A 26180-nucleotide genomic window follows, 5' to 3' on the forward strand; every position below is an offset into this window, starting at 1 on the left:
TGTTTTAATAAGTTTAGATTTTTTTTTTAAAAGATTCTCATTCCCCAGACGTGGGAACATAAAGTAAGAATGATGGATTATTGAAGGCATTTTTTACTAAAAAAAGTTTTGAATAATCTTTAGAAAATCTTGGCATCTGGTTATTCATGATGTTTATAGTTAAAAATACATTGAATAATCCCTTTCAATTTTTATGAAGGGATTATTAAAGGCTTTTTTTTTTTTTTGCTAAAAACGTCTTGAATAATGCCCAAAAATTTTTTATAGAGGATTATTAAAGGCGTTTTCTACCAAAAACACCTACAATAATCCTCTTCATTTTTTATGAGGGGATTAATCAAAGCATTTTAGCCTAAAAAACATCTTGAATAATCTCTTACAAAAAAATTGAATAGGTTATTAAAGGCATTTCTAGCCAACGACGCCTTGAATAATCCACTTATATTTTTTTGAATGGATTAGTCGAGGCTTTTTTACCAAAAACACCTTGAACAATCTCTTTCAATTTTTTAGAGAAAATTATTCGAGGTGATTTCTGCCAAAAAAGTCTTCAATAATTCCCTTTTTGTTTTTAGATCATTCCAGGCACTTTTGTGATAAAATACCTTGAATAATCCCTTTTAGGCCTTTATGATGAGATTATTGAAAGCTTTTTTGACAAGAAAAATGCCTTAAATAATCTCTAACAAAATATTGAATGGGGTTAGTGAATGCGTTTCTGGCAAAAAATACCTTGAATAAATCTTGTATTATTCAAGATATTTTTTGCAAAAAAACACCTTCAATAATCCCTTCTCATTTTTTTTAGGATCATTCAAGGCATTTTTATGATAAAAGCACCTTGAATAATCCTTTGGGGTTAGTCAAGATGTTTATGACCAAAAACGTATTGAATAATCCTTTTCAAGCATTTATGAAGAGATTATCGAAGGTAATTTTGTTGAGAAAATGCCTTGAATAATCTCTAACAAAATATTAAATGGGGTTATTGAAGGTATTTCTGGTAAAAAATACCTTGAATAAATCCTGAATTATTGAATGTGTTTTTGGTCAAAAATCCTTTAATAATCCCTTTTAAGTTTTTAGAGGGAACTATTCGAGACATTTTCTATCAAAAATACTTTCAATAATCACCTCTCATTTTGTTAGGATCATTCAAGGCACCTTTTAAGGCGTTTATGAGGAGATTATTAAAGGTGTTTTTGCCCAAAAAATACCTTGAATAATCCCTAAAAAAAATATTGAATGGGGTTATTGGAGGTATTTTTGGCCAAAAATACCTTGAATAAATCTTGGATTATTGAAAGCATTTTTTGCTAAAAACGCCTTTAATAATCCCATCCAATTTTTTAGAAGGGATTATTCAAGGTATTTTTTACAAAAAAATACCTTCAATAATCACATCTTTTTTTTGGGATCATTTAAGGCATTGAAGGCGTTTTTCTGATAAAATGCCTTAAATAATCCCTTGGGGTTACTCAAAGCATTTATGGTCAAAAATACTTTGAATAATCCCTTTCAAGCATTTATAAAAAGATTATTAAAGGTATTTTTGCCCAAAAAATACCTTCAATAATCCTTAACAAAATATTGAATGTGGTTATTAAAGGTATTTTTGGCAAAAATTGCATTGAATTATTCATGGATTATTGAAGGCATTTTTGGCTAAAAATGCTATCAATAATTTGTGATTTTTTTATTAGGATTATTCAAGGTGTTTTTGCCCAAAAAATACCTTAAATATTCCCTTAAAAAAATTGAAGGCATTTTTTTGGTAAAACACCTTTACTAATCATTTTTAAAATTCATTTCCCTGTTTTGAACTTTAGAATCTCAAACTGCTATTATAAAGAATGATTAAAAGCTATATTGCAACCAAACCAGAACTCCTAAACCAATTTAGTTTGCCTTTTGGTTTCTTTATTTCTCTCATCGTTGTCGACATTTAACAACTAAACGCCGTCGGACATATCTTTTTATCGGTATGTCCTTATTTTATTTGTTTTTTATATTATTTATATTCTTCGATATAGGTTTTTTTGTTCTTTACTATATATATTTTTTATTCATTCTACTATCATCTTAGTCATCCAATTTCCCTTCATTGCATGTATGGTATTTTTTTTGTAGTTTGGTTTAAATATTGTGGTTTGTTGAATGGTATTATGAAAATTATGTGTATTTTTTACTCATCATTTGTTTTACAGGGAACTCTTATTTAAGATGAGAATCATAGTATGTATTGTACTCTTAAAATATTATTGGTTTGAGGATGTTTTACATATATTGGTGTAGTAACTGTAGTATGATTATTATGTACTGTGTGAAATTTAGAGAGACAGTTTAGTTTGTTTCATATAATTATGATCAAAATTGTAGATATTATGAAATCCAAACAACATACTTTTTCTGCTACTAAGCATGAAGATACACCTATAGTGAAAAAAAAAAAGCAAGGGGACGAAATAGACAAATTCAAGTGATTGACATGAAAATTCATGTCAACTTCAATCAAAGTGGGTAACTTGTGCCTGATGGAGCTACCAAGTTGGATTGTCATATTGGAATGGTCGTTCATTGTAGCATTTTTATTACGTATCATAATTGGTTATGAGTCCCTGATGATAAAAAAGATTGTATATGGGAGTCGGTTGTGGTATACTTATTTAACTATTTCATAAAATTTATTAAATAATCATTTAATTGAAATTCAATGTGTTCATACTAATTGTGTTAAATTTATTAGGATTGGTTTGACATCCCACTTGAGTGTAAAAAACTTGTATTGCAATCAATTGGAAAAGTATTTGAAGACTTTAAAAGTATATTGACAACCCAATATATTTTACCGTTCACTGATCATAATGATGTCTTGGTTGTTCTATCTTCGTCATATGCAGATGTTATAAGTTACTAAGATTGGATAAATTTTGTTTGAGATAAACTATCAGAAGAATTTTTCTTAGACATACCCGTTACAAAAAATTGTTTATAAGATTTTATGTAATATATTCGATATCTTAATATGTGATTTACGTAATTACGTAATTTCTTTCCTTTCTAGAAAATCAAAGAACAACAAAAGAACATTCAGACAAATAAGTATATCACCATCGGACATCGAGATAGGGTTATGCAAATGTTAAGTATGAGCTTATAAGTATTCACATACTTGTTTTATACTCATAAATGAATATTTTTAAACATTCATTTAATAGATTTTGATTCTTATATATTGTTAATTTATTAGCAATCATCTAGGTCAAGCACTGAAGTTTCTAAATGGGATATGTAGAAACAAAGACATATGCAAAATGATGGATTCTTTGTAGATAAAGTAACTGAAAAACTAGCTAAAAAGATTGTATGTATAACTGCTCATTATATCACGTATAATTGGTTTTGTACTTGGCATGACTCTATACTTGTATAGATTTGTTGTTATTGCTATCTTATTATTGTCTTTTAGGATGATATTACTATTAGAATTAAATTTGATAAATTGGCAACCCACTATGGTGAATATTCTTTGTCTTTAGCATTAGAAGTGAAAGAAGAACATGATCAAGTTCATAAGGTTGGCAGATTTGTGTTGCCATTAAAGCTCTTCAATAATCAACCCAAAACCCCTCAAATGACAAATGAACAATATAAAGTAATCATTGAGCAACAACAGCAAAGACTTGATGATCAAGAGTAATGCCTAAATGATCAACAGTAACGACTTGCAGCTTTGGAGGTGATGTTGGTAGCAATACAGCTTAGCATGCCTGTAGGCCAGATGGATAGCATCATCCAGCTAGAACAAGCTTCCATTGTAAGTTAGGTAGGAAACCCAACCTCCGATACTAACCATAAAGTATTATTTTTTTTATTCACTTAATTTTTATTTGTTTATTATATTTATTGATTTAGTTTTAATACTTATATTTCGTTATATATTGTAGCAGAATATTGAGACTCAAAGGATGACCTTGCTTAGGCTGCCATTGATGTGTTATCTAATTATATACTTGATCATTTATTCGGAGAAAACTATATTACCATTGAGTCCGATGATGGGTTATTTGATCATTCATCAGTTTTTTACATTGGAAGGCTTAAGATTAAGAAATTTTGTGCCTTAAATGAAATATCAACTGCTGATATTATTGTCTATATGAGGTTAGCTTATAAATTTAAATATGCAAAATTAATATGTATTAATCTATATTACAGTGTATTACTAACTAGTATTATTGATTGTTAGTATGCAGCTTCATATATAGAGAGATCAAGGTAAAACAACTGACCCATGGATTCAGATTCGTTGGCCCGAATTTCCTTAGTGAAGAGAGTGACACTATCGTTTTTTGTGATCATCATGTGGGTCAATGCTTGCAAAATTGGGTCAATTATTTATTGGTATTGTATAATGCTACGTAAGTTATATTCATACAAATAATTATTCCAACCTTACTCGAATTTGAAATGATGTCTATTCTGAGTATATCATTTTTATTATTTTGCACTCATCATTAGTAACTTATTGTGATTGATACTGATTCCTTAATGCCATACTTATTTAATTCTACTTAACCAATGGTGAAGCCTAACCCTGATATTCAAAATTTTATAAAGAGGTATTACATGTTATTCTATTATCTTATGTTTCTTCAAAATTATTTTTATTTTTGTGTTAAGTATTTTTTTTGTTCAATTTAGGGGAATGTCTACAGTTGATAAGAAAGCAAAGATAAATTAGGTGTCATTACTAGTAAATGTGAAATTTATTCTTTTATGCTGAGTTTGTTTAGATAAATATTTATTAAACCCATTAAATTTATTTTTCAGGTGCTTCCTTAACCAAGATATACTAAATGTGGATATTATGTCCTTCATTTTATGAGGGAGATAGTTTTATATGATTTTATGACCACACCATTCAAGGTTAGTATTAATTTCATACAATCATAATATCTTCCAAAAAAAAGCTAAACTATATTCTCGTTTATTAACATTTACTTTTGATTTTTTTTTTATAGTGGGAGAGTAAAAGAAGCTTCACGATAGATGAACTTGATGAAGTTCATAAAAAGTGGGCTGAGTATATATTATCGTTTGCTACACCTTGAGGTTGGAGATTGTTGGTTAGGTGTAAATATATGCATTTAATTTTTTATAATGTTTTTAACATGCCATGTTGAATGGATAATTAAAGTTTCTAGATTGGGGTGTTGGTTTAATATTAATGGTATATATTTGTTTTATATCAATTGGCAGCTTATTTGCATACACCTATATTGAGTACGATTATTTGAAAAAAGTATATTTATATGACAATGTTATCAGTTATAAATTGGATGTGTGGTCAATTTATTGAAATACTGCAATGTTCGTAATGTAAATTCCAAAATGTAATTCATAGTATCACATGTAAAAATCAAATGTTTTATGGGCATAAACCTACAACAGACTTGCATTCATTTTCAGAGGTGCCTTTCAAAATGCTAACAATTATTTTTCCATGTTTTAGTCAAGTCAAATGACTTAAATTGAATGCATTTTTGGTTAGAAATGCCTTGAATAAGCCTTTAATTTTTTTTGAGTAGATTATTAAAGGTGTTTTTGGCAAAAAATGCCTTGAATAATCCTTTAAAAAAATTGAATAGAGTTAGTTAAGGCATTTATGGCCAAAACCACCTTGAATAATTTTTTACAAAATATTGAATGGGGTTATTGAATGCGTTTTTAACTAAAAATGCCTTTAATAATCTACGAATTATTCATTTAGAGGGGATTGTTCTATAAAAAATACCTTCAGTAATCCCAACATTTTTTTTTAAATATTCAAGGCGTTTTTACTTAGAAAATGTCTTAAATATTACCTTAAAGGCATTTTTTTGCTAAAAATGCATTGAATAATCTATTCAATGCATTTTTAGCAAAAAATGTCTTTAATAATCTACGAATTATTCATTTAGAGGGGATTGTTCAAGGTGTTTTCTATAAAAAATACCTTCAATAATCCCAACGTTTTTTTAAAAAAATATTTAAGGCGTTTTTGCTTAGAAAATACCTTAAATATTACCTTAAAAAAGTTGAAGGTATTTTTTTTGTCAAACGTTTTGTGATCATTCTTAAAATTTATTCTCCTTTCTTAAACTTTGAAATCATAAACTGCTAATACAATTAACGATAAATATTATTTTATAAAAACAACTTTTACAAATAACATAGAAAAATATTTATATGAATATAAATACTACTATATATGTAGATTATTTATAATTTGACTTTCGATCTAGAATGATTTTAAAATTTTATGAAACCATATTAAAATTGAAAAATTAATTAAAACCAAATTAATGTAATATTTAAATTTAAAAAATTTTAAGTTTAATATTTAATTATAAATTTATAAATTAATATAACACTTACAAATTTTATTTAAAACTTATTATCATTTAAAATTAATTAAGTTACAAATTTTATTTATTAATAATTATAGCTTTTATCAAATTATAGTTTTTGAAAATTTTTATTAGCGGGAAATATTATGAGCTAATATTTTTTAAAAAAAAAATTAAGAATAAATTTTTTTTAGCTTATACTGACAATTATTATAACCATCAATATATAACATATTTATACCGATAGATATTTATATACCATCAAAAAAAATTTACCTATACCGACGGATTTATAAAGTGTTGGTGCATGCATTATCTATAGTGACAGTAACAAAAATCCGTTAGTATAGATTTTTTTACTTACATAATTTGACCATCAGTATAGATAAGTGTCAGTATATAACATATTTATATTGACGGATAATTATATACTGTCAAAAAAAGTTTATCTATACCGACGATTGTATAAAATGTTAGTAAATGTGTGGTATATTATGACGATATTAAAAATCTGTTAGTAAAAATCTTTTTTACTGACGTAATTTGACTGTCAATATAACCAAGCCTCAGTATATGAAAAATTTTTTGTAGTGTCCTTAGACACACTTCTCCCTTGCCTCTTTTCCTAACTTCTTTAGTTTATCAATTATTATATCATCTTCACAATTTGCGCTCATAACCAATAGTTTACCTATTTTCCATGTAGATTCTGCATCATTAGCACATAAAATCCTTCTTCTATTCGGGAAATCCCTGTCAGATAGAGACTTATTTACTATCAAATTTTTCTTTGATCTACTCTTACAAGCTTTTAATTCTTTTCTTAACTTCTTCCCTTTTCTCTTTCTTCCTTCAGGTAGTCTATTCCACAATTCCTTTTCAATTTCAAAGATTCTTCTCATTTTTCTCGATCTATTCACTCTGTTGTTAATGCCATCTACATTCGTTCCCATACACCTTAGTGGACTACTACTTCTTGATGTTGTGATTTCATTCTTCTCCTAACTCTACTTGCTTTCAATTGAAAAGCCACCCTCTATACCATTATTCTTGTTAATCGTTCCTAATAGTATTTCTTTCGTAGATTCAGCCACCACTGTTTTTTCCTTTTCATTTAACTTATTAAAATTTTCTCTTTCTTTCTCCATGCTATTAATTTCCAAATACCCAACCCTTTCAAAGAGTTGTCCCCATTTAATTTAACCTCATTCCTCTTGCAGCCTCTATTAATCCCCATGTATGCTTTCTTGTAAATATTAACATTTTTAGTAATATCTCTGCTTTCTGCATGAAATCCAGCTTTCACGTAGTCCATTTCCTCTCCTACCTTCCTAGTCTTTCCACGAGTCCCATTTTCTTTTACAATCACTGCTCTTTCCTTATATACTTGCGTCTTTTCCATTTCACCATCTTCTTCATAGTTTCCTTCCTCTTTTTCACTGCACCCTACATATGAAGCTTTGGGTTTGGCATAGCTCTGACTATTACATTAGCATATCACGATGACTTCAGTTCCCAATTCTGTCACCTTAATTGGATATTAACTTCTTCCACAATCTAACATGATTATCTCATCAATAGATTCCATTTGGTCTATCATTATGAACATAGCTCCTTTACTAAACTCTTCATTCCTTAGAGTGTTTTCCTCCATGTAAATCAATTCTCCACAAATACCAGCAATATTTTGAAAGTACTGTGATTCCATGCATGCAGAGGAATTCCATAACACATTACCCATGTTGTCCTAAACCTATACTCCAATTATTCTGGCCACTGTTTTCCAAATTTTTTTTAACTAATATATCATGCAACCCCTTTCCTTCTAAATTCCGTCCTTACAGACTTTACTTGATAATAACATCTACTAATACCAATCCTACACTTTTCCAGATTATGCATTATCTTCATGTCCACTTTTCCCATACAACTTCTACCTTTTTTCCTTTTTTGTATGCTTTCATGTCTCCTCTTTTTTACTCCTATATGTTGGGATTTACCTTGAATCTCAAAATCCCACATCGAAAGTTAAGTAAGTTTGAATTTGTCTTGTATCCCACATCGGGAGTTTAGTAAAGGTATAAAGGGTTTCACCCTTATAAATAAGATGTTTTGATTTTAGTTTAGTAATTCCAGAAAGTTAGATACCAAGAGAATAGCTAAGTGAGTAGGCTATTAAAGGGTGTAATTGGGTTTGGGGGTTAAGTTTTGAGTAAGAAGTTTTATGAGACTTTTCTCATTCTAAAAGTCTCACAATTGTAAAGATTTATTTGTTAGTGGATTGTGTTTGGAGTAGGCCATTTTGAGTTGAGCCAAACCAAATATATTTGTGTGTTCTTATTCTTGATTTGAGCTTACTATTTTGTGTGTGGTTGCTGCGCGTGGGTGTTGTTTTTCCCAACAAGTAGTATCAGAGCGATGTTCGAGGTTTAAGGTTCGTGGGTCCAAGAGATCGTGAAGCAATGTTTGAAGATGTCTGAAGAAGGTATGTCTGGTATGGTATGAATTTTAAATTTTAAAGGTATAAAATAAAATAATATGATGAATAATATTATATTAAATAATATCATCTTATTTTATATTTGATATATATATATAAATTATGATAGGATAATTTATTTATTAGTTAAAATTATCATTCGTAAAAAATGATACAATTTAAATTATTGATATAATTTTTAAAAGTATAATAGGATATGTAAGTTCAATTCCATGAATTAAAAATAATCCTCTCTACTTTGAAAGGATTGAATGAAACTATACTAAGAAGATGATTATTTTCTTTAAATACAAATCAAATATAATATAGAATGATTATCATTTTATCCTATTTATCATTTTATGTATAAAAAAAAAAACCTAAATCTATTAAAATTAATGATTAAAAAAATAGAAAACTTTTTTATGTAGGTTAATTCCTCCCTTTAATATATATATATATATATATATATATAATGAATTTTAAATTTTAAAGGTATCAAATGACAACGCCATTGCTTCCATTAATCCCGTCTTCCTCCTAAGTGTATTACAATTTATGTTTCTACGTACTATATAGATTTTTAATCTTGTTGGTTCTAATTTTTATTTATTTTTATTGTTCGTGTTGGACATATATCCAATAGACATGGATATAAAAATTTGATTCTTCATATAGACGAAAAATTCAGAAAAAATTGCATATATCCCTGTTAAAAAAATTCATATTCAAGCTCGGTCACCTTCCAATCCAAGTAACATAGGTTGTACTTGTATAGTTAAATTCAGAAGAAAAAGAATAATAATTATAATTTTTTACGCATCTTTTTCCCTCCTGAAAAATGAAAGCACAGTATATACAATAAACGTCGGGTCAAAATGAGAGTGAAATGAGAAAACCTGTAAGCCACTATTCATTTTCCAAGACATGTTGCTGATTGGAACCTTTCGCTTCGTGGGGTTGATGCAATGGAAGGCTTTTATTATTATTATTATTATTATTTTTGTGGAAACAAAAATGTGCTTTATTATAGACCCAAGAGAATAGCTTTTTTCTTTTTTCACCAGGGTAAAGATAAGCTTACGGATCAAACCTCTGCAAAGCTTTCAAAAAAAAAAAAAAGATGGTGCAATTGAAAGTTCAAGAAAAAAGTGGGATTTAAATGTTCGACTCAATAATAAATATACGTATTTCTGTAAAATTTTCCAAATGAAAAGAGAATGGAAAGAGCAATGTCATACATATCAATTCCCCTTTATCACCATTACCATGCATTTGCATGCAAAACTACAAATATTTTCTCATGGCACAATCAAGCTGACTTCACTTATGTTTTAGCTTTTTTTGTTTCTTGAACAAAAAAAATTTAAAGTTTTGTTCAAAATAATTCATTTAACATTTCTAATTTTTATTTGATAGATCAAATTCAAGATAGAAAATTACCCAATTTAAACCAAAAGAGTTTAGATGGTTTTTACTTTGTATTTTATACACAAGTGAGCTGACCAGCATCAGCCCGATTACCAAATGTGGCCTGTTCAGATCCATAACGTCCGGTTTTTGAGTCCAATTTGAAACAAGTCGATGTGGGTAAATCCATTTCTAAGTCCGCGATTCGGTCCACTCGATTGAATATCCAAAAGCCCAAAACCTATAATCCCTTCCTTTTCTTGTATAACAATCTGCCAGTTAAAACCGGTCTGCTCCTACCAATCCGATGAATCAGGAACAAACAAGTAAGCAGCAAATTACGAAAAGAGTGAAGCAATGTTAAGAGCAACTCATTTCCCACTCACAAGATACCCAACTGTCTTTGCTCTCAGGCAGTCTTTGGTTCCAATTCTCAGCATCTCTTCCTTCCCTTCTTCTTTTCTTCAGAAACTCTCCACATTTTCTGCTTTTCACTCATTCTCCAATCCCCTCTCACCCACCCGCCCTTCTCTTGTAGCTCTTACTCCCAGGCAACTCTCTCCCATGGTGGGTCATCCACAACTCAGACCATCAGGTTAGTGATTTTATAAAAACCCATGTTTTTTCTTTTCTTTCTTTTTTTTTTTCCTCTAATTTGGATTATAATTATTTTATTGTAGCTTCATTTAACTCTGAGAGTAGCTCTGGAGGTAGCAGAGAAATATTGGTTCAGCACTTACTTCTAAAAGAAGATGATCAGAAGCTCTTGTTGGAGCTTCAACAGAGAATTGCAGAAGGTTTGTCTTGTCAGATTCTAATATTGTTAACTGAATTTTAGAGTTTATAGTATGCTATTTCATGAATATCTCATTTAGGGGTTTGCTGATTACTACCACAAAAGAGGACTATGATTTTATTAAAGTAACTTAGACTGTAAAAATACAAAAGTAAGTAAATATTTTTGAAAAATAAATCTTAACAATTGATTTGTAAGATTAAAGTCAATTTTGTTGTATTAGAAAAATGTGTGATTTTATCTCTATATAGAATAATTGTATTAGAATTGGTGTTGTATTTAGTTGTTTGTTCAATTTTAATTAATTATTAATTTAACTTTCTATTATTTGCTTTTGCTTTATAGCAACTTTTTAGAAACAAAAAACCTATGTGCTCAAAGCAACAATCGAATACATCATAGAGTAGAGTCAATTTTGATGCTATATGTATAATATTTAATTGTCACAAATGTTTTAGCATTGATTTTTTGTTGTTTGTTTGGTGAAGGAGAGGATTTAAGTGATCTTGCGGTTGAATACTCAATATGTCCATCCAAAGAAGAGGGAGGAATGCTTGGCTGGGTGAGAAAGGGGCAAATGGTACATCAATTCACCAAATTTATTTTATTTTGTTTTTAAACATTTATTCTTTGAAGAGTTAAAAATATAGTAAGAATCTTAGCTAGTTAGTATTAAATTTCTGGTAGCAACATTCAAACTTTTATTTTTAGTTTAAATTGATGACTTTGTTTTGTTAATTCACTTAAAAAGGAAACAATTTTCAAGCTGTCAATAGACAGACCTGCTTAATTTTGAAGATTTTACAAAATTTTATTCTTGCATATATACCTGTGTAGTCCTATGAAGTGGATTTTACTGATTCAAAAATTTAGTCGGCTTATATTGAATTTAAGATTGGAAAAACTTGGAGTTAACTATGCTGATAATATTGGCCAAAAACTATGCTAATAATGCCTTTTTGTGTGTGTGTGTGTGGGAAAAATGATCTGTTAATTTGGGTTCTAGGATGCAATCTTATAAGGTAAATTTTTGTGCTGTATCTCCCCCTTCTGGTTCTTCTTGGACTCTGTTAATTTCTTGCATTTGCCATAAACTTCAGATAGAACCTTTCAACTATGAAGTGTTGTTCATGTGAGGGCATAGTTAATGGTCTGCTATTCCACATAGCAGGCATTTTGCACCAGATTTGCTTATGCATGATAGAGCCTCACTTACAAGAAATCTCCCCTAGATTCTGTCTTGATTGCTTCTAGATTGACCCCTTGTGATGCTTTGTGGGCTTTCTATGCATTTTATTGCCCCTGTAGCCTGTACAAAACGCTATCTGTTATTCGGATTTTGGTTCAGTTTAGGTTCAATGATAAGTCTGCTTATTGAAAATTTAACATTTATATGATTTAATTCTTTTTGATGGAATTTATGGCACGGTTTGTGAAATATGTTTATTCACATTTCTTTATGCTTACTGCAATTTAGACAAGAAGGCAAAAGTTTAAATTTACTTGCAAACATGTTTGATGGATCTTTTCTCTTGGTAAAATTGATCAGGTACCAGAATTTGAGGAGGCTGCATTCAGTGCACCTTTAAACAAAGTTGTGAAATGTAAAACTAATTTTGGATGGCACTTGTTACAAGTTCTATCTGAGAGGTATGCCTTGGAACACTCAGCCCAATTGAAACCTGTGCTTGATTAAGCAAAGCAGATTCTAACTCTCCTTTAGCTTGCTTCAGGGAAGAATCATTGCTTAAAGACATTCAACCAGAGGAGTTTCATGCAAAAATGCAAGATCCCAGTTTCATTGAAGAGGCACAGTTGATAGATGTCCGGGAACCTGAAGAAGTGTATGCCTGTGTATTTTATTTTGTGTGCTTCCATAACTGGAAAAAGAAAAAAAATTATGTGGATTTTCCAATTTTACATGTTTAAAAGATGAATGAGATGGACATCCACAGTTACTGTAATTACTTTTTCTTCTAGGTATAAAAATTATAGCAAAATTACAGCATAACAACTCTAAATGCTCAGAGTTTTAGGCGATATGGTAGGAAAGAATTTTAACTCTTAATTCATTAAGCATTGATATGAAGCTGTTAAGCATTAGGCCACGAGATAATATGCAAGAAAAATGGGATGGCATGAAGAGTTTAAAAGTTATAGTATTTGACATGGGTAAGAAAACGTTCCTGGAAATTTTCCTATTTATTACTGTACTAGAAATTGGAATCATTTTTGAAGTCTCTTTAATGCTCATAATTCTATTGTAGCATTTCAGAAAGCAGAATCTTGGTTGTTCCCGTTAGCTATCTGAAGTTTTATCTTTAGTAATGTTAGAAAAATCATGTAATACAATATTTACCAATAATTCAATTAGTGAATTATATCACCATAAGGCACTCTAGAGCTGGAACATTTCACACAATGGTCGTACACCTTGTTTTACCTTTGATGAGGATGATATCTGCTTTAAATTGATGTCTCAATCTTTTTGGCATCATGATAGGTCCCAAGCTTCTTTGCCAGGATTCCAGGTTCTTCCTCTCCGCCAGTTTGGAATTTGGGGACCAGAAATAACTAGCAAGTTTGATCCAATGAAGGATACATATGTCATGGTGAGTATTTTCTTGTCAGTCCCAAAGATTCAACCTTTTATTTTTTCTGCATTTAGCTAAGAAAAATGAATGGCATCTAAATCTGATTATAAATTATGAACAGTTTGTCTTGCTGAAAAGAATCTTTATCATTATTTCTTTAATTTACCTTTAAGCTGTTTTTTGTTCTTGGCAGGGTCATGTTTATTAGTATAAATGGAGTTGCTGCTTGGTACTAAATGATGTTAGTAGATTTGGCATTTGGTGCATAACCTGTGTCCTTGCATGTGTTATTACTTGGTTTCCACTCGTTTGAACTTCCTTGGAGAGGCATTGGTGGAAGAATAGGCTTGAATCTCCCATAGAATTTTCAAATTTTCTTAGTTTCAGCACTCCTTTTTCTTATAAGGCTATCGATGAATTGAAAATCTATTCTTCCTAGATTTTATAGGTTCCTACTTAGTTTCTATAGGTTAATTTTTTGGTGGGCCTGTGAAGCTAATTTTCTTGACTAACCAGCCCTGGAGTCTTTATTTGGATTAGCTAGTCTGTCTGACTTTCTTTCGGTGTATTGGATGGATTTTAAGTACTTTCTTCCATGATCACATGGTCGTTTCATGCTTGCCTCTAAAAGCCAACTCCAACCAGAAATTCAACTATTCTTCCATTGAAATTTGGATAAGCTGCAGATTGGGTGTGTCTTTGTTGAGGAGCTCAAATGTAGTTTTAATTAATGTGTCCATGGAAGTAGGGTAAATTGTCAGAGATCCTAAGCTTTAATTTTTGGACTTCTGGAAGCCAAGTACAGGAGATCTTATTGTGGTTGTGGTAATTGTTCAACTGAAAAGCCTTTTGTTGGAGCATCCCTAGGTTTTTACATCTCTTAATCGGAGGGGACTCTCTTCTGATGCTATTGGTTGAGTGAGATCTGGTTAATTATGTTTCTGGCTATACGCAAAGAGGATGTGCAAAGATAAAATTAGAAATCAAATAATCCTAATAGTAGCTGATCAAGAGAGCTGATTTTCTGGGCAAAGAAGGCACAAGAATCAGTAATTCTTTTGTGTTAATTTTTTTGTTCGTGTTTTATAGCTGTTTTCTGGATTTGGAATATTTCTCTGGTCACAGCTAGTCAAGGTTTTTCTTAGTTGATGCAATTACACTGGCTGGCTTCTGTCATATTGCACTGTGTAACCACTGATATATTACCTTTGAATGTACTAGATTGTTTATCTTTAAGCTATTTGTTATGGATTTCGGCAGGGGAGATTAATAATTGGTATCTATTATAGTATCTGGTTGCAGTCTTGCCCATGAATAGTTTGTTTCCATTATAAAAGGAATCTTCCAGCCATGAGCTTCTGTACCTGGTTTTCCCTTATTGTTCTGTTTTCAAAGGCACAATTTGTGCAAGATCTTCACTGTGTAAATTCATGGGATAAACTCCTTTCATTTCTATAAATCATTTTAAGTTTTGCTTTATAGATCAATAAAATGATTTTTCTTCTGATTGGATGCCACTGTTCTAAGGTGAGTTCTTTATTCTACTTGTAAGGATGCTTTTGACTGCAGTTAATTATGAATAGCATTTAATGTTCAATAGTCTCTCCTGTCTTTTCTTCTTGTTTCTTGCTTCTTTCCTTTTGATGTTGCATTTTAATATGTTAAAATTTATTATCCAGTGTCATCATGGCATGCGGTCCTTACAGGTTGCCAAGTGGTTGCAGACTCAGGTTAAGCTTATTATCATACATTCTCCCTTTTGCTTTACTTCTCTTTCACAGTTCTTGTATGTGTTTCTTTGGCATTCACATTCGCTTTCATGGGTTTCATTAGGACTCAAAGCTCCTCATTCCTCCACCCTCCCTTTTTAGAAAAACCAATGACCAGTTAGCCACTTGTTCTGTGCTGTAATTATGATATCATTGAATGCTTACATTATGCTTCTTATTGGATGCAATGTAAGTTTGTGGTATAGCATTGAGGGAGGTTAGAGAGCAACAACAATATTTTAACCTTGTCTTTATTCCATTCTCTAGATTTTAAAGCCAATATGGTCAGAAGGATAGGCAAATCACTCAATAACAGAAAAGTTAGTGTCTGCCTTATAGATGCAGCCTGTTTTTCCAGAGGGCCATCTTGAAAAAGGTTAAGCGCATGCAAAACATTTATTAAAAGGTCTATTGTCTTTCAAACAGAAAAGGTTGTCCTTTTATTGGGTTGGATTTGTTGTTGGGGTGGAGAATTTGAAAATGGTGGAAAGGGGTTACATTGTTTTCTTTACTTCTCCTTTCTACTGACTAGTTGGTTCGTGTATACATCACAAGATCATGGAGAATAAGTTTAGATGAAACAGAAATTTTTATCTGATTAAATCCACCATCTGGTTATTATTCTCTGCCTTCTTGTGCGTACATTTTAAGTTTCAAGTTGAGACCATTCCAGTTTCTATTTCCTGACCGGTTTATTTTGTTTGCGATCATCTGAGGTTTCTTTCATGCCTTTTTTTTCTATTTTGCTGGTTCTTTCTTGACTAAATTATTTATTTATTTATTTATTTTGTTGCTCAGGGATTTAGGAAAGTGTTTAATCTATATGGGGGAATACATGCTTACGCGACCAAGGTGGATCCTTCAGTTCCTACTTACTGAGATTCTCTCACGCAACCCCTGCTCCTCTTTTTCCAAATGTTTTATTCACAAAATCTTAGCTTTATACTTGGAGTCAAATTGCATATTGAGGCTGTAATAACAATGGATCAATCTGCTTTCCCTTTACAAAATATATTAGGTTCCTTGGGAAACATGGTTTCAGAAGCCATATGCAGATCTGAAATGGATTTAGTCCATATTTTTGTCTTTGCACTCCCTGTATCGTAAGCACTCCGAGATATACAGTTTCATTGACAATAATTATCAAGTGGAATAAAAAATGAAACTTTAGTTATACTTCTATTGTTGCCTTTTCTTTCCCCTCGAAATACTTCGTTATTGCTTAATTATAATTATTCTACTATAATATTTGGAGTGAGTTTTACATAAAAACTTATTACAGATACTTGGTTTTATTCATAAAACCTTTATCTCATTCCTTCTATTGTTTTTTTTTTTTCCATTTTTTTAAATTTTTATTATGTGTGATATAATTCTCATTTCTTATTCTATATTTTTCGTAAAAACATACACCATGACAATTATAACTGAGTGTTGCTTTTTCATAGATGGAAACGTTAGAAAGTACAAGGAAAAAAAATAAAAAACACCTGTTATACTGTTACAAAATAGATTTCGATAATTGTAAATATAATAAAATTTTGATATAAAAAAGGCATAAAATTGTTACTGTTTGAAATTGACAAAAATTGTATATAAATTTGATAAAAAATAAAAAAAAAAGTGTTTTGTGTTTAAGTGTTGATATGAAAATTATATATAAATTTGATAAAAAAAATGTGTTTTGTGTTTAAATTTTGATGCGAAAATTGTGTATCAGTTTAACAAAAATAAAAAAAAAAATTTTTTATTTAAGTGTTACACAAAATTTGTATATGAATTAGGTGAAAATAAAAAATATGTTTTGTGTTTAAATATTCATACAAATTATAATATGATAATTTTTAAATTTAATACATATTTAATATAAAATAAACATGAATATATACATGAATATATAGAAATTGTCAAATATATCCAAAAAGCAAGGAAAATCTTGCTATTGAAACAACCTTTACAATCATTGGAAGCTAATGCTTGCTCCCAAGTTCCATATCCAAATTTTTACATGGTAGCTGACACATTTGATAAGTATATTGGAATTATTTAGTATTTGCAATGAAAATTGTTTTAACTTATTTTTTAAAAGAATAAATATCACCTATTCACATATTAAGTTTGCCCCTACTAACCATAAATACCGGATGTTGGATCTGCCCCTAGATACGAATCCATGTATGTTTTGAGAAGACAGGAAAAACTGGTATTTTTTTCCCCATAAAGATAGCTAGCAGTGTTCCTGGAAGATGCCAAAGCAAGCCGGCTTAATTGAAAATGGGTTTGGGTTTGCCTGAAATAGATTTGATCATATTGGGAATGGCTTCACGTTTTCAAACAATAACAAAAGCTCGAATATATTTCTAAGTAAATTTGACAGTCCAAAACAAAACCCAAAAGTTATGTCATGAAATGACGGGAGGGGAAATCTAAAATCTTGTCATAGCAAGAATGAAGGCAACTCTTAACAGTTGCAGTCCTTTTCTCTTTTTAACCGTTGGTGGAAGTCCCTAAAAGACAGGAAAACAGTTTTTCAATATATGGCCGAGAAGTCCTCTGGACCTTTGTCTCAAAAAAAAAAATGCATTTCCAACAGCTTCAAACAATGACTTTTAACAAAATTTAGACACGCTTAATCCTAAAATCCCTCACTATCAATCCCCTTCAATTTCTACACCAAAATCCAAGCTGGTGTACTAATCTTTCAACCATTTTTTCTCACTCTATACATTGTCTCTCTCTTTTTGTAGCAGGTTTTTCTTCAGCCTTAATCAGAATTTCTAAAATTCTCCCTCTGCTTAAGGCCTTCAAACCCCCACCTATCTCTAGCTCCCTTCCACAATGGGGAATTGTTGCTCTCGAGGCAACCCTGCCGATGCCCCTGACACCAATGGAAAGGGAGACACCACTCTTGATAGTGGTAACAATCCTAGCAGTTCTTCCCTGCATGAGAGTTCCGCCCAAAACCAACCAAAGCATGCACAAGCTTCACCCTCTCCAGGAGCCTCCTCCAAGCCTTCCAAGCCTACCCCTATTGGACCAGTCTTAGGCCGCCCCATGGAAGATGTCAAATCCACCTACAACATTGGCAAAGAATTGGGCAGGGGACAGTTTGGAGTTACGCATTTATGTACCAACAAGTCAACGGGGGAACAGTTCGCATGCAAGACAATTGCGAAGAGGAAACTTGTTAACAAGGAGGATATTGAGGATGTTAGAAGGGAGGTGCAGATCATGCACCATTTGACGGGTCAGCCTAACATTGTGGAACTCAAGGGAGCTTACGAGGATAAGCATTCGGTTCATTTGGTGATGGAGCTATGTGCTGGAGGAGAGCTGTTTGATAGGATCATTGCTAAGGGCCATTACACCGAGCGTGCAGCTGCTTCTTTGCTGAGGATAATTGTTCAGATTGTGCACACATGCCATTCTATGGGGGTTATCCACAGGGATCTCAAGCCTGAGAATTTCCTGTTGTTGAACAAGGAGGAAAATTCCCCTCTCAAAGCCACAGATTTTGGTCTATCAGTCTTTTACAAGCCAGGTTGACATAATTTTATTCATCTTCGCATTTTTTTTCTCCTTAGTTTCCTCAGTTTTGATATGTATGACAATAAACAATATGATTTTGCTTGCCTTCCGAACAGGTGACGTATTTAAAGATATCGTTGGTAGCGCATATTATATTGCACCTGAAGTCTTGAAGAGGAAATATGGACCAGAAGCCGATATATGGAGCATTGGAGTTATGTTGTATATTCTTCTATCTGGTGTTCCTCCCTTCTGGGCAGGTAAGTAATTATATTGTCAGTCTCATTCCCCTCCTTTTTTTATTCAACCTTTTGACAAAAGTAGACAGAATCCTAATAAATGTAATACTGAAGCTTGAAGCTTGATTATTTTTCCTGACCATAGAATCCGAACATGGAATATTCAATTCAATTTTGCGAGGCCACATTGATTTCACGACCGATCCATGGCCTTCAATTTCACCACAAGCAAAGGATCTTGTCCGGAAGATGCTAAATTCGGATCCCAAGCAGAGGTTAACCGCCATCCAGGTTCTAAGTAAGTATATGCCTTCAAATTCAGTATGTAGGATTATCTGGAAATATCCGTATGCATCCATTCTATTTGCTTGGGAAAAAAAAACAAGAAAGAATATCTGATAGGGAATGAACATGTCTCCCCTATCTGGACATTATGCATGACATGTTTCTGTGTATGGCCATCAACAGGTCATCCATGGATCAAAGAGGATGGTGAAGCCCCTGATACACCTCTTGACAATGCAGTACTAAGCAGGCTCAAACAGTTCAAAGCAATGAACAAGTTCAAAAAAGTTGCTTTGCGGGTACTGAATCCTTACTAACATCTCATTGATTAGACTTCCCAAAAAATTCATAACGATTTAATGAAGGTCTAACTGCTTCATTAGTAATCAAAAAAATGTACGAGTATGCTTGATAGATAACTCCAGGAAATTTTGTTTCTCATCAAATTTTCCTGAAATTCTTGGTAGGTCATTGCGGGCTGTTTATCAGAGGAAGAAATCATGGGATTGAAGGAGATGTTCAGGGGCATGGATACTGACAACAGCGGAACAATAACACTAGAAGAATTGAAGCAAGGTCTTGCTAAGCAAGGAACGAAGCTATCTGAATATGAAGTTAAACAACTAATGGAGGCTGTAAGTCTTTTCCAAAGATGTATACCATCTTTCTTTTTTGTCAATAAGATAAATATATGGTGCTTTTCTTAACTTTTACATCTTAAAAAAAAGGCTGATGCAGACGGAAATGGAACCATAGACTACGATGAGTTCATCACGGCTACAATGCATATGAACCGAATGGATAGAGAAGAGCATCTGTACCATGCCTTCCAGCACTTTGATAAAGACAATAGCGGGTAATGGTAGTAATAAAACTCAGCAACTGCAGCTAATTTCATTTATGTTCTGCATTTTTTTTTTTTTTGGTTTTAACTTCTGCATAACTGTGTAAGCCTACTTACAGTTACATCACGACTGAAGAACTAGAGCAAGCTCTCCGTGAATATGGCATGCATGATGGCAGAGACATAAAGGAAATCCTTTCTGAAGTTGACTCTGACAATGTAAGCAAAATATATATAATCCATTCCATTTTCAAACCAAAAACAAAGCAAATTCATCACCATTAAATCAATAGAAATGGTCATAAGCGCTTATGTCAAAAGGTTCCAATTTCCTATTTCCTCTCTTTCCCTTCATTTCAAGTTAAAAATCATGATGAATACACACAGGCATGACACTATAAATTGTTAAAACAAGTATTGCATAAATTATAAATGTTTGACATTTTTGCAGGATGGAAGGATCAACTATGATGAGTTTGTCGCAATGATGAGAAAAGGGAACCCTGAAGCAAACCCGAAGAAGCGGCGTGACGTATTCGTTTGATTTTGGTGTTGGTTTAAGGAGGGTAAAACAGAGAAGGAGATCATTGTGAATATTCCCTTAGAAGGCTAATGAATGGCGGAGCTGATGTGAAAATATGCATGCATGAAAATTTTTAATACAAATTCTTGCAAAGGGTAATGCATATTTTTACATTAACTATACAAAATCAAGAGAACATTGGCAGATGATATGGTTATTGAGAAGATGGCTAAAAAGAAAAGAATGTTTGATGGCAATTTGAGGATTGTGAAATTCCGTCACCGTTTTATGAACATTTGCAACTGTGTCCACAAAAAAAGTCATTGTTTACTAATTTTTAGGAGATTTGAGCTTCATTGATGTCCACTTTTAGGAGTACGCGCATTACAATTTCTTATCTGTCTAACTGAAAATTACTCGAATCTTTTCATGTGTAACTTTTTAAATTTTTTGTTTGAGAAACTTTCAAACTATACTTTGCTGTTGCATTGTATTCATATACAAAATTTAATTAATGACAGTGATATAATACAATGGTACATGTTTTTGTTTCCTTTGGATGAATGGTTGAGTACTTTTGAAAAGAGAAGTTAATACTTTTTGGTTTTTACCAACCTTAAATATCTGTATCATATTTTAAATCCATAAACTTTCTTTTTAGTGTGAAGAAAAATTTGAAGTTGGCTCTTTGAATAAAGGATACATCATACATGCCCTTACAATTAAGTTGATCGAATGCTCGTGCTAAAGAAACATTTTTTTCGAAGAAAGAAGATATATGCATGCAAGTATACCATGCATGGTCAGCGATCAACACGTAATTCGTTGTCAGGTGTGATCTTGGTGCCAAATACTGACACATTCGGGATAGACTACAGAAATAAAGAACATCTTCTCTGAGCAAGGCAATCGGCTTCCTTTTTTCTACCATTAAAACCTAAAAGTTTTTCCTAATTTTTAAATTATGCTTATAAATTTTCCAAACAATAATTGACAGATTAGTTTGAAAATATTTCTCCAAAGTTGAGTCAAGTCAAAGAGGCCCATGTTGTTTGGCCCCACATTTAATCTAGTATATAGAGCGAAAAAGGAGGAAAAATTGGAGAGAATTGGAAGTTTCCCTGAATGGATTTCCAAATGACAGACTGCCAGTTGAAATTTTTACGAAAAAATTCTAATTGGTATTCCTGTACTCTTAACAGTTATTTTTCTTGTACAGATACAAAATTTTTTTTCTTGATTGTCTATACACACGAACTCAATTGTTTACCACGGTTTCCGACTACGAGGAAGGAGAAAGAGAGTTTTGCTGCTACCCATGGAAACGGCAACCGCTGCAAGTACAGTCTCCATTGAATCAGCCTGATCATGCGCTATCCAAAATCCTTGGATGAGCATTGCTGCTACAAAATTAACCCTCTCCATAATTAATCTTTTCTTTTTCATGAGGCACCAATAAATATGGCCATGGTGCTCTCCCCATAAATGTTAACTGCCTGATCATCAGAACGTATCGTATTTTGGGATCAATTCAATATTCTGATCAACAAACGTTATCGATATTCCTTCCTATTTTGGGATGAATTCACCAACTGACTAATGCCAAAGGCATTTAATACTCTATTCGTGCTTGTCTCACGACAAGTCCGCAACCTGTGGAAGAATCACCACCCTGGCAACACTTCTCCTGCTTGTTTTAGGATGAATCCATAACTTGTCCCTAGATGAATTCAATACCCCCCCCCCCCCCCCCCCAAAACTTCTTCCAATTTTCCAGGTAATTAATTAATGGTATGACTCCTCTATCTGAAAACAATAGACGAAGAGGAGAAAAGAAGAGCTTGATTAATCTCAAGCTTTGAGTTATCATATTTCCATTTACTTGACAACTATAAAAATTTCTTCTGAGTTGAAACGTAGATAAAAAATTTTACACATGATACGATACAATAAAAAAATGAAAATGAATTTAATAAAAATTATATATGAATTTTATAAAAATAAAAATATATATTTAATATTTCATATATTAACAAATATCATAATTTTGTAATTTTTATATTTTACACATGTTTTATATAATATAAACATAACACAAATATATAAACTACTACATCTATTGAAAAGGACACGAGTCAAGCAGGTGACGAGTATGTAATTAACTTTCTATCAATAATAATAGATGATAGATTTCTGCTTAGCATTGTGAAAATACACTCTGTAGTCCGTAGGCTTCTCTATTTGTTCTAATAGGCCTTGAACATCACTATTAATTTCATTTTTTTATTTTACCTTTAGATATTTACAATATGCAAAGAAATATAAATATACCTAGCTACTTAATTATTTGATTCAATAAAAAATACATAAATCGATACTGTAATAAAAATTATTTATTAAAATTTCTCAATCATTTCTTGCAACTGCTTCATGGCAGTTTAAAACTTCAGATCGTTTGATTGTCAACTAAACCCACTTACCTCCATCATTCCATTTAATTCAGAGGCAAAATGACAATTTATATTTTCTAAAAAAAAAAAAAAATTAGCGTTTACTCATTTCTATCGGACAATCAGACTGAAGTTTACATGATACCCATTTTATGAGAGCTTAGAATGGAGCTTAGCTTACATACATGGATTTGACTGTGAAACTTCGCCTAATATGATCACAAGAAGGAAAGTACTATTATTCATTGTAATAAAAGTACAATATAAATCTTCAATTTCAGATGCCTTAAACCAAAAACTATTATGAAAACCATATATAAAGTTGACTGCAGGTCAGAATTTGGGGACATAAGCAGTTGGGGCGAGCCGTGGGCGAGCCATGGCTGAAAGAGGCACAGCCTTTTGCAAGGCAAGCCCAAAGGCCTCGTCCATGTTTAATTCCCCACCATTTGGTAGCATCCACTCGAAAGAGTGAACCAACGTGCCTAAAATGTACCCAACTAGCACAATTCCCATCCTGGTTCCAGCACAAATCCTTCTTCCAGCACCAAATGGAATTAGCTCAAAATCGTTTCCTCGTGGATCGATTTTTGCATGTTTCCCATTCAAAAATCTTTCAGGTTTGAAATCTAGTGGATTTTCCCATACATCGGGGTCACGACCAATTGCCCAAATGTTGACACTAAGTCTAGTGTTTTTGGGGATATAGTAGCCATTAATCTCACATGCTTGGGCGGAAACTCGGGGTAAGTTCAAGGGAGTTGATGGATGTTTCCTGAATGTTTCTTTGCATAAGGCTTGAAAGTATGGAAGTTTTGGTATGTCAGATTCTTGAAGCCTTCTGTTTCTGCCAATGACTTTATCCATCTCTTCATGAGCTTTCTTGAATATTTTAGGATTTTTCATCATTTCAGCTAATGCCCATTCGATGATGCTTGAAGATGTGTCGGTTCCAGCGGTGAATAGATTCTTGCAATAGAAAGAAAATTAAAAATGAATTAGAAGATGGAACTTTTTTGGTAATTAGATTGTCTGGTTTTAAATTACAATATTGTCTCAACGGCAAAAAACATGCTTGTAATATAAGTTTTTATCTTCAATTAAATTTTGTCTTAAAACTTAAGTTTTACTCTAGACTTTTTTATAATTAACATATATGGTCAACGAACATGAATTTAAAGAAGTTAGAAGAAGTTCTATAAAATTTTTTCTTAATTTTAATTATATGATTAAATGCTGGAGAGGTTTTAGATGAGTTTTCTAATTCAAGTTTTTTAATTTTTTTCATTAAAATTGATTAAACAAAAATTAAATTTAAAAATTAAAGCTAATAAATTAATAGTTTAATGAAAATAAAGATATATAATATGTAAAAAAAATTATTAAAAACAGTATTTACGCAAAAAATTTCTTTACAGTAAAAACTTTTTATTAAAATCTTTAATAAAATATCAAAACATATTCAAATTATTTAAAATTTTGTAAATTTTATCTACATAACATGATCTTTCCATATATTGATTTTGATTGTGTTTTAATTTTTAATTTTAATTTAATTATTTTTAATAAAAACCTCACAAACCTCATTTAGAAAATCTTATTTCAGGATATATATATATATATATATATATATATATAAACACCTTTTGTTTTTCCCGAATATACATATATTCAATGGGTGACTAAACTTTCAGAGCCAAAGAAAACTTAGCTCTGCGGGGACGACTCACCAAAAGAAGGGCCTTGACATTGGTCAAATTGAGCTTTTCTCCCCCAGAGTTTTCTCTGCTAGCCATAATAATATCAAGAAAATCAGGTTTTCCCTTCCGCTCTTGAGCTGTTTTGGCATGCTCTTCCATCATCTTCGTCAACAGCACATCCCATCTTTTATTTAGTTTCTTCATCTCACGTTCAATCCCTTGCAAATCCATCCATGCAATGGACGGTATAAAGTCACCGATATTGAAAATTCCGGCAAAGGTCATGAGCTCCACCACCATGTCTTTGAATTCATTGGACTCTGACCCTTTTGTCACGAAAACACGCCGACTGAGGATCACTTGGCCGATCATATTGGCCATGCTATATGTTAACATTTCTGGCACAACCACCGGCTCACCCTTTTGGCTAGATTCACAAATAGCTCGAAGCACATGGCCTAGCTCAACAGCCCGGACTTGTGACCAATCCTCAAGAGCTTTACCACCAAGCAAGTGAAGATTGCTTAATTTACGAAGCAATTTCCACCTGGGACCATAGTCCGCAAAGACCATGTCTTGAGAGTTATAAGCTAAGTGGGTGGCACCAGCGTTAGCGGGTCGATTGGAAAAATTTAAGTCGACGGTCTTAAGGAAAGCTCGAGCAGCGTCTGGAGTCGAGGCCACCACCATGTTGCATGCTCCCATTTTCAGATACATAACAGGTCCATATTTTTTGGCTAATTTGGCCAATGTGACATGGGGCATGGATCCTAAGAGTGGAAGAGCACCGACAACCGGCCATCCTTTTGGGCCTGGAGGAAGCGTTCGGTTTGATTTTTTGAGAAGAGCACGAATGAAATACCGTGTAATAAAGAAGAGAACAGCTGCTGCTAAGAGCTCCCGGAGGAGGAATATGTCAAGTGCCATTGTGAAACGTCAAAATATTGCAAAAACTAGTGTTTGCAAAGTGTAAACAACAGCTATGCTGCTAGCTTGGGGCAACGTAAATTTTTATACACAGAACAAAAAGAACTTAGAATAAATTGAAGGCAAATTTGGGTTAGAGAAACCACGTGAAATTGAGCTCCGCCTACCAAACATTGTTTGGAATGCACATGAACAAGGCAATTAGGAGTGATGTACTCTTTGAATTTGTTTGCACCTCTTTCAT

The 26180-nt window shown here is 32.1% G+C and overlaps 2 protein-coding genes and 1 pseudogene across 3 annotated transcripts; 2 read left to right on the top strand and 1 right to left on the bottom strand.

Annotated features, from left to right (window-relative positions):
- Positions 1–10568: 10568 nt before the first annotated feature.
- On the top strand, positions 10569–16616 carry LOC111301176 (rhodanese-like domain-containing protein / PPIC-type PPIASE domain-containing protein). Of its 2 annotated transcripts, XM_022896652.2 has the most exons (8): positions 10572–10876; positions 10962–11078; positions 11566–11657; positions 12627–12727; positions 12811–12921; positions 13581–13689; positions 15351–15401; positions 16239–16616. In XM_022896652.2, exons 1-8 carry the CDS (start codon positions 10639–10641, stop codon positions 16317–16319), a joined length of 900 nt encoding a protein of 299 aa, XP_022752387.1. In that variant the 5' UTR covers positions 10572–10638; the 3' UTR covers positions 16320–16616. The 2 variants fall into 2 exon arrangements, with proteins under 2 accessions (XP_022752389.1, XP_022752387.1); XM_022896654.2 differs by lacking the exon at positions 15351–15401 and having other exon boundaries at positions 10569–10876; positions 16239–16451.
- Positions 16617–18177: 1561 nt separating this feature from the next.
- LOC111302024 (calcium-dependent protein kinase 17-like) lies at positions 18178–21409 on the top strand. The gene is made up of 8 exons (XM_022897968.2): positions 18178–18981; positions 19085–19228; positions 19353–19505; positions 19676–19791; positions 19960–20127; positions 20221–20348; positions 20456–20555; positions 20788–21409. Exons 1-8 carry the CDS (start codon positions 18279–18281, stop codon positions 20878–20880), a joined length of 1605 nt encoding a protein of 534 aa, XP_022753703.1. The 5' UTR covers positions 18178–18278; the 3' UTR covers positions 20881–21409.
- Positions 21410–23642: 2233 nt separating this feature from the next.
- LOC111302423 (flavonoid 3',5'-hydroxylase 1 pseudogene) lies at positions 23643–26003 on the bottom strand (annotated as a pseudogene).
- Between the last annotated feature and the right edge of the window lie 177 nt (positions 26004–26180).

Source organism: Durio zibethinus, chromosome 15, assembly GCF_047325235.1.
Source record: "Durio zibethinus cultivar Kanyao isolate XHJ-2024 chromosome 15, ASM4732523v1, whole genome shotgun sequence".
Lineage (NCBI taxonomy): Eukaryota > Viridiplantae > Streptophyta > Magnoliopsida > Malvales > Malvaceae > Durio > Durio zibethinus.

Coding starts and splice junctions, on each gene's coding strand:
- LOC111301176 (XM_022896652.2), top strand. CDS start 10,639: ATGTTAAGAGCAACTCATTTCCCACTCACAAGATACCCAACTGTCTTT. Junction 10,877..10,961: donor TCCACAACTCAGACCATCAG/GTTAGTGATTTT, acceptor ATTTTATTGTAG/CTTCATTTAACTCTGAGAGT. Junction 11,658..12,626: donor GGGTGAGAAAGGGGCAAATG/GTACATCAATTC, acceptor AAAATTGATCAG/GTACCAGAATTTGAGGAGGC.
- LOC111302024 (XM_022897968.2), top strand. CDS start 18,279: ATGGGGAATTGTTGCTCTCGAGGCAACCCTGCCGATGCCCCTGACACC. Junction 19,792..19,959: donor TCAAAAAAGTTGCTTTGCGG/GTACTGAATCCT, acceptor AATTCTTGGTAG/GTCATTGCGGGCTGTTTATC. Junction 20,349..20,455: donor TTTGATAAAGACAATAGCGG/GTAATGGTAGTA, acceptor GCCTACTTACAG/TTACATCACGACTGAAGAAC.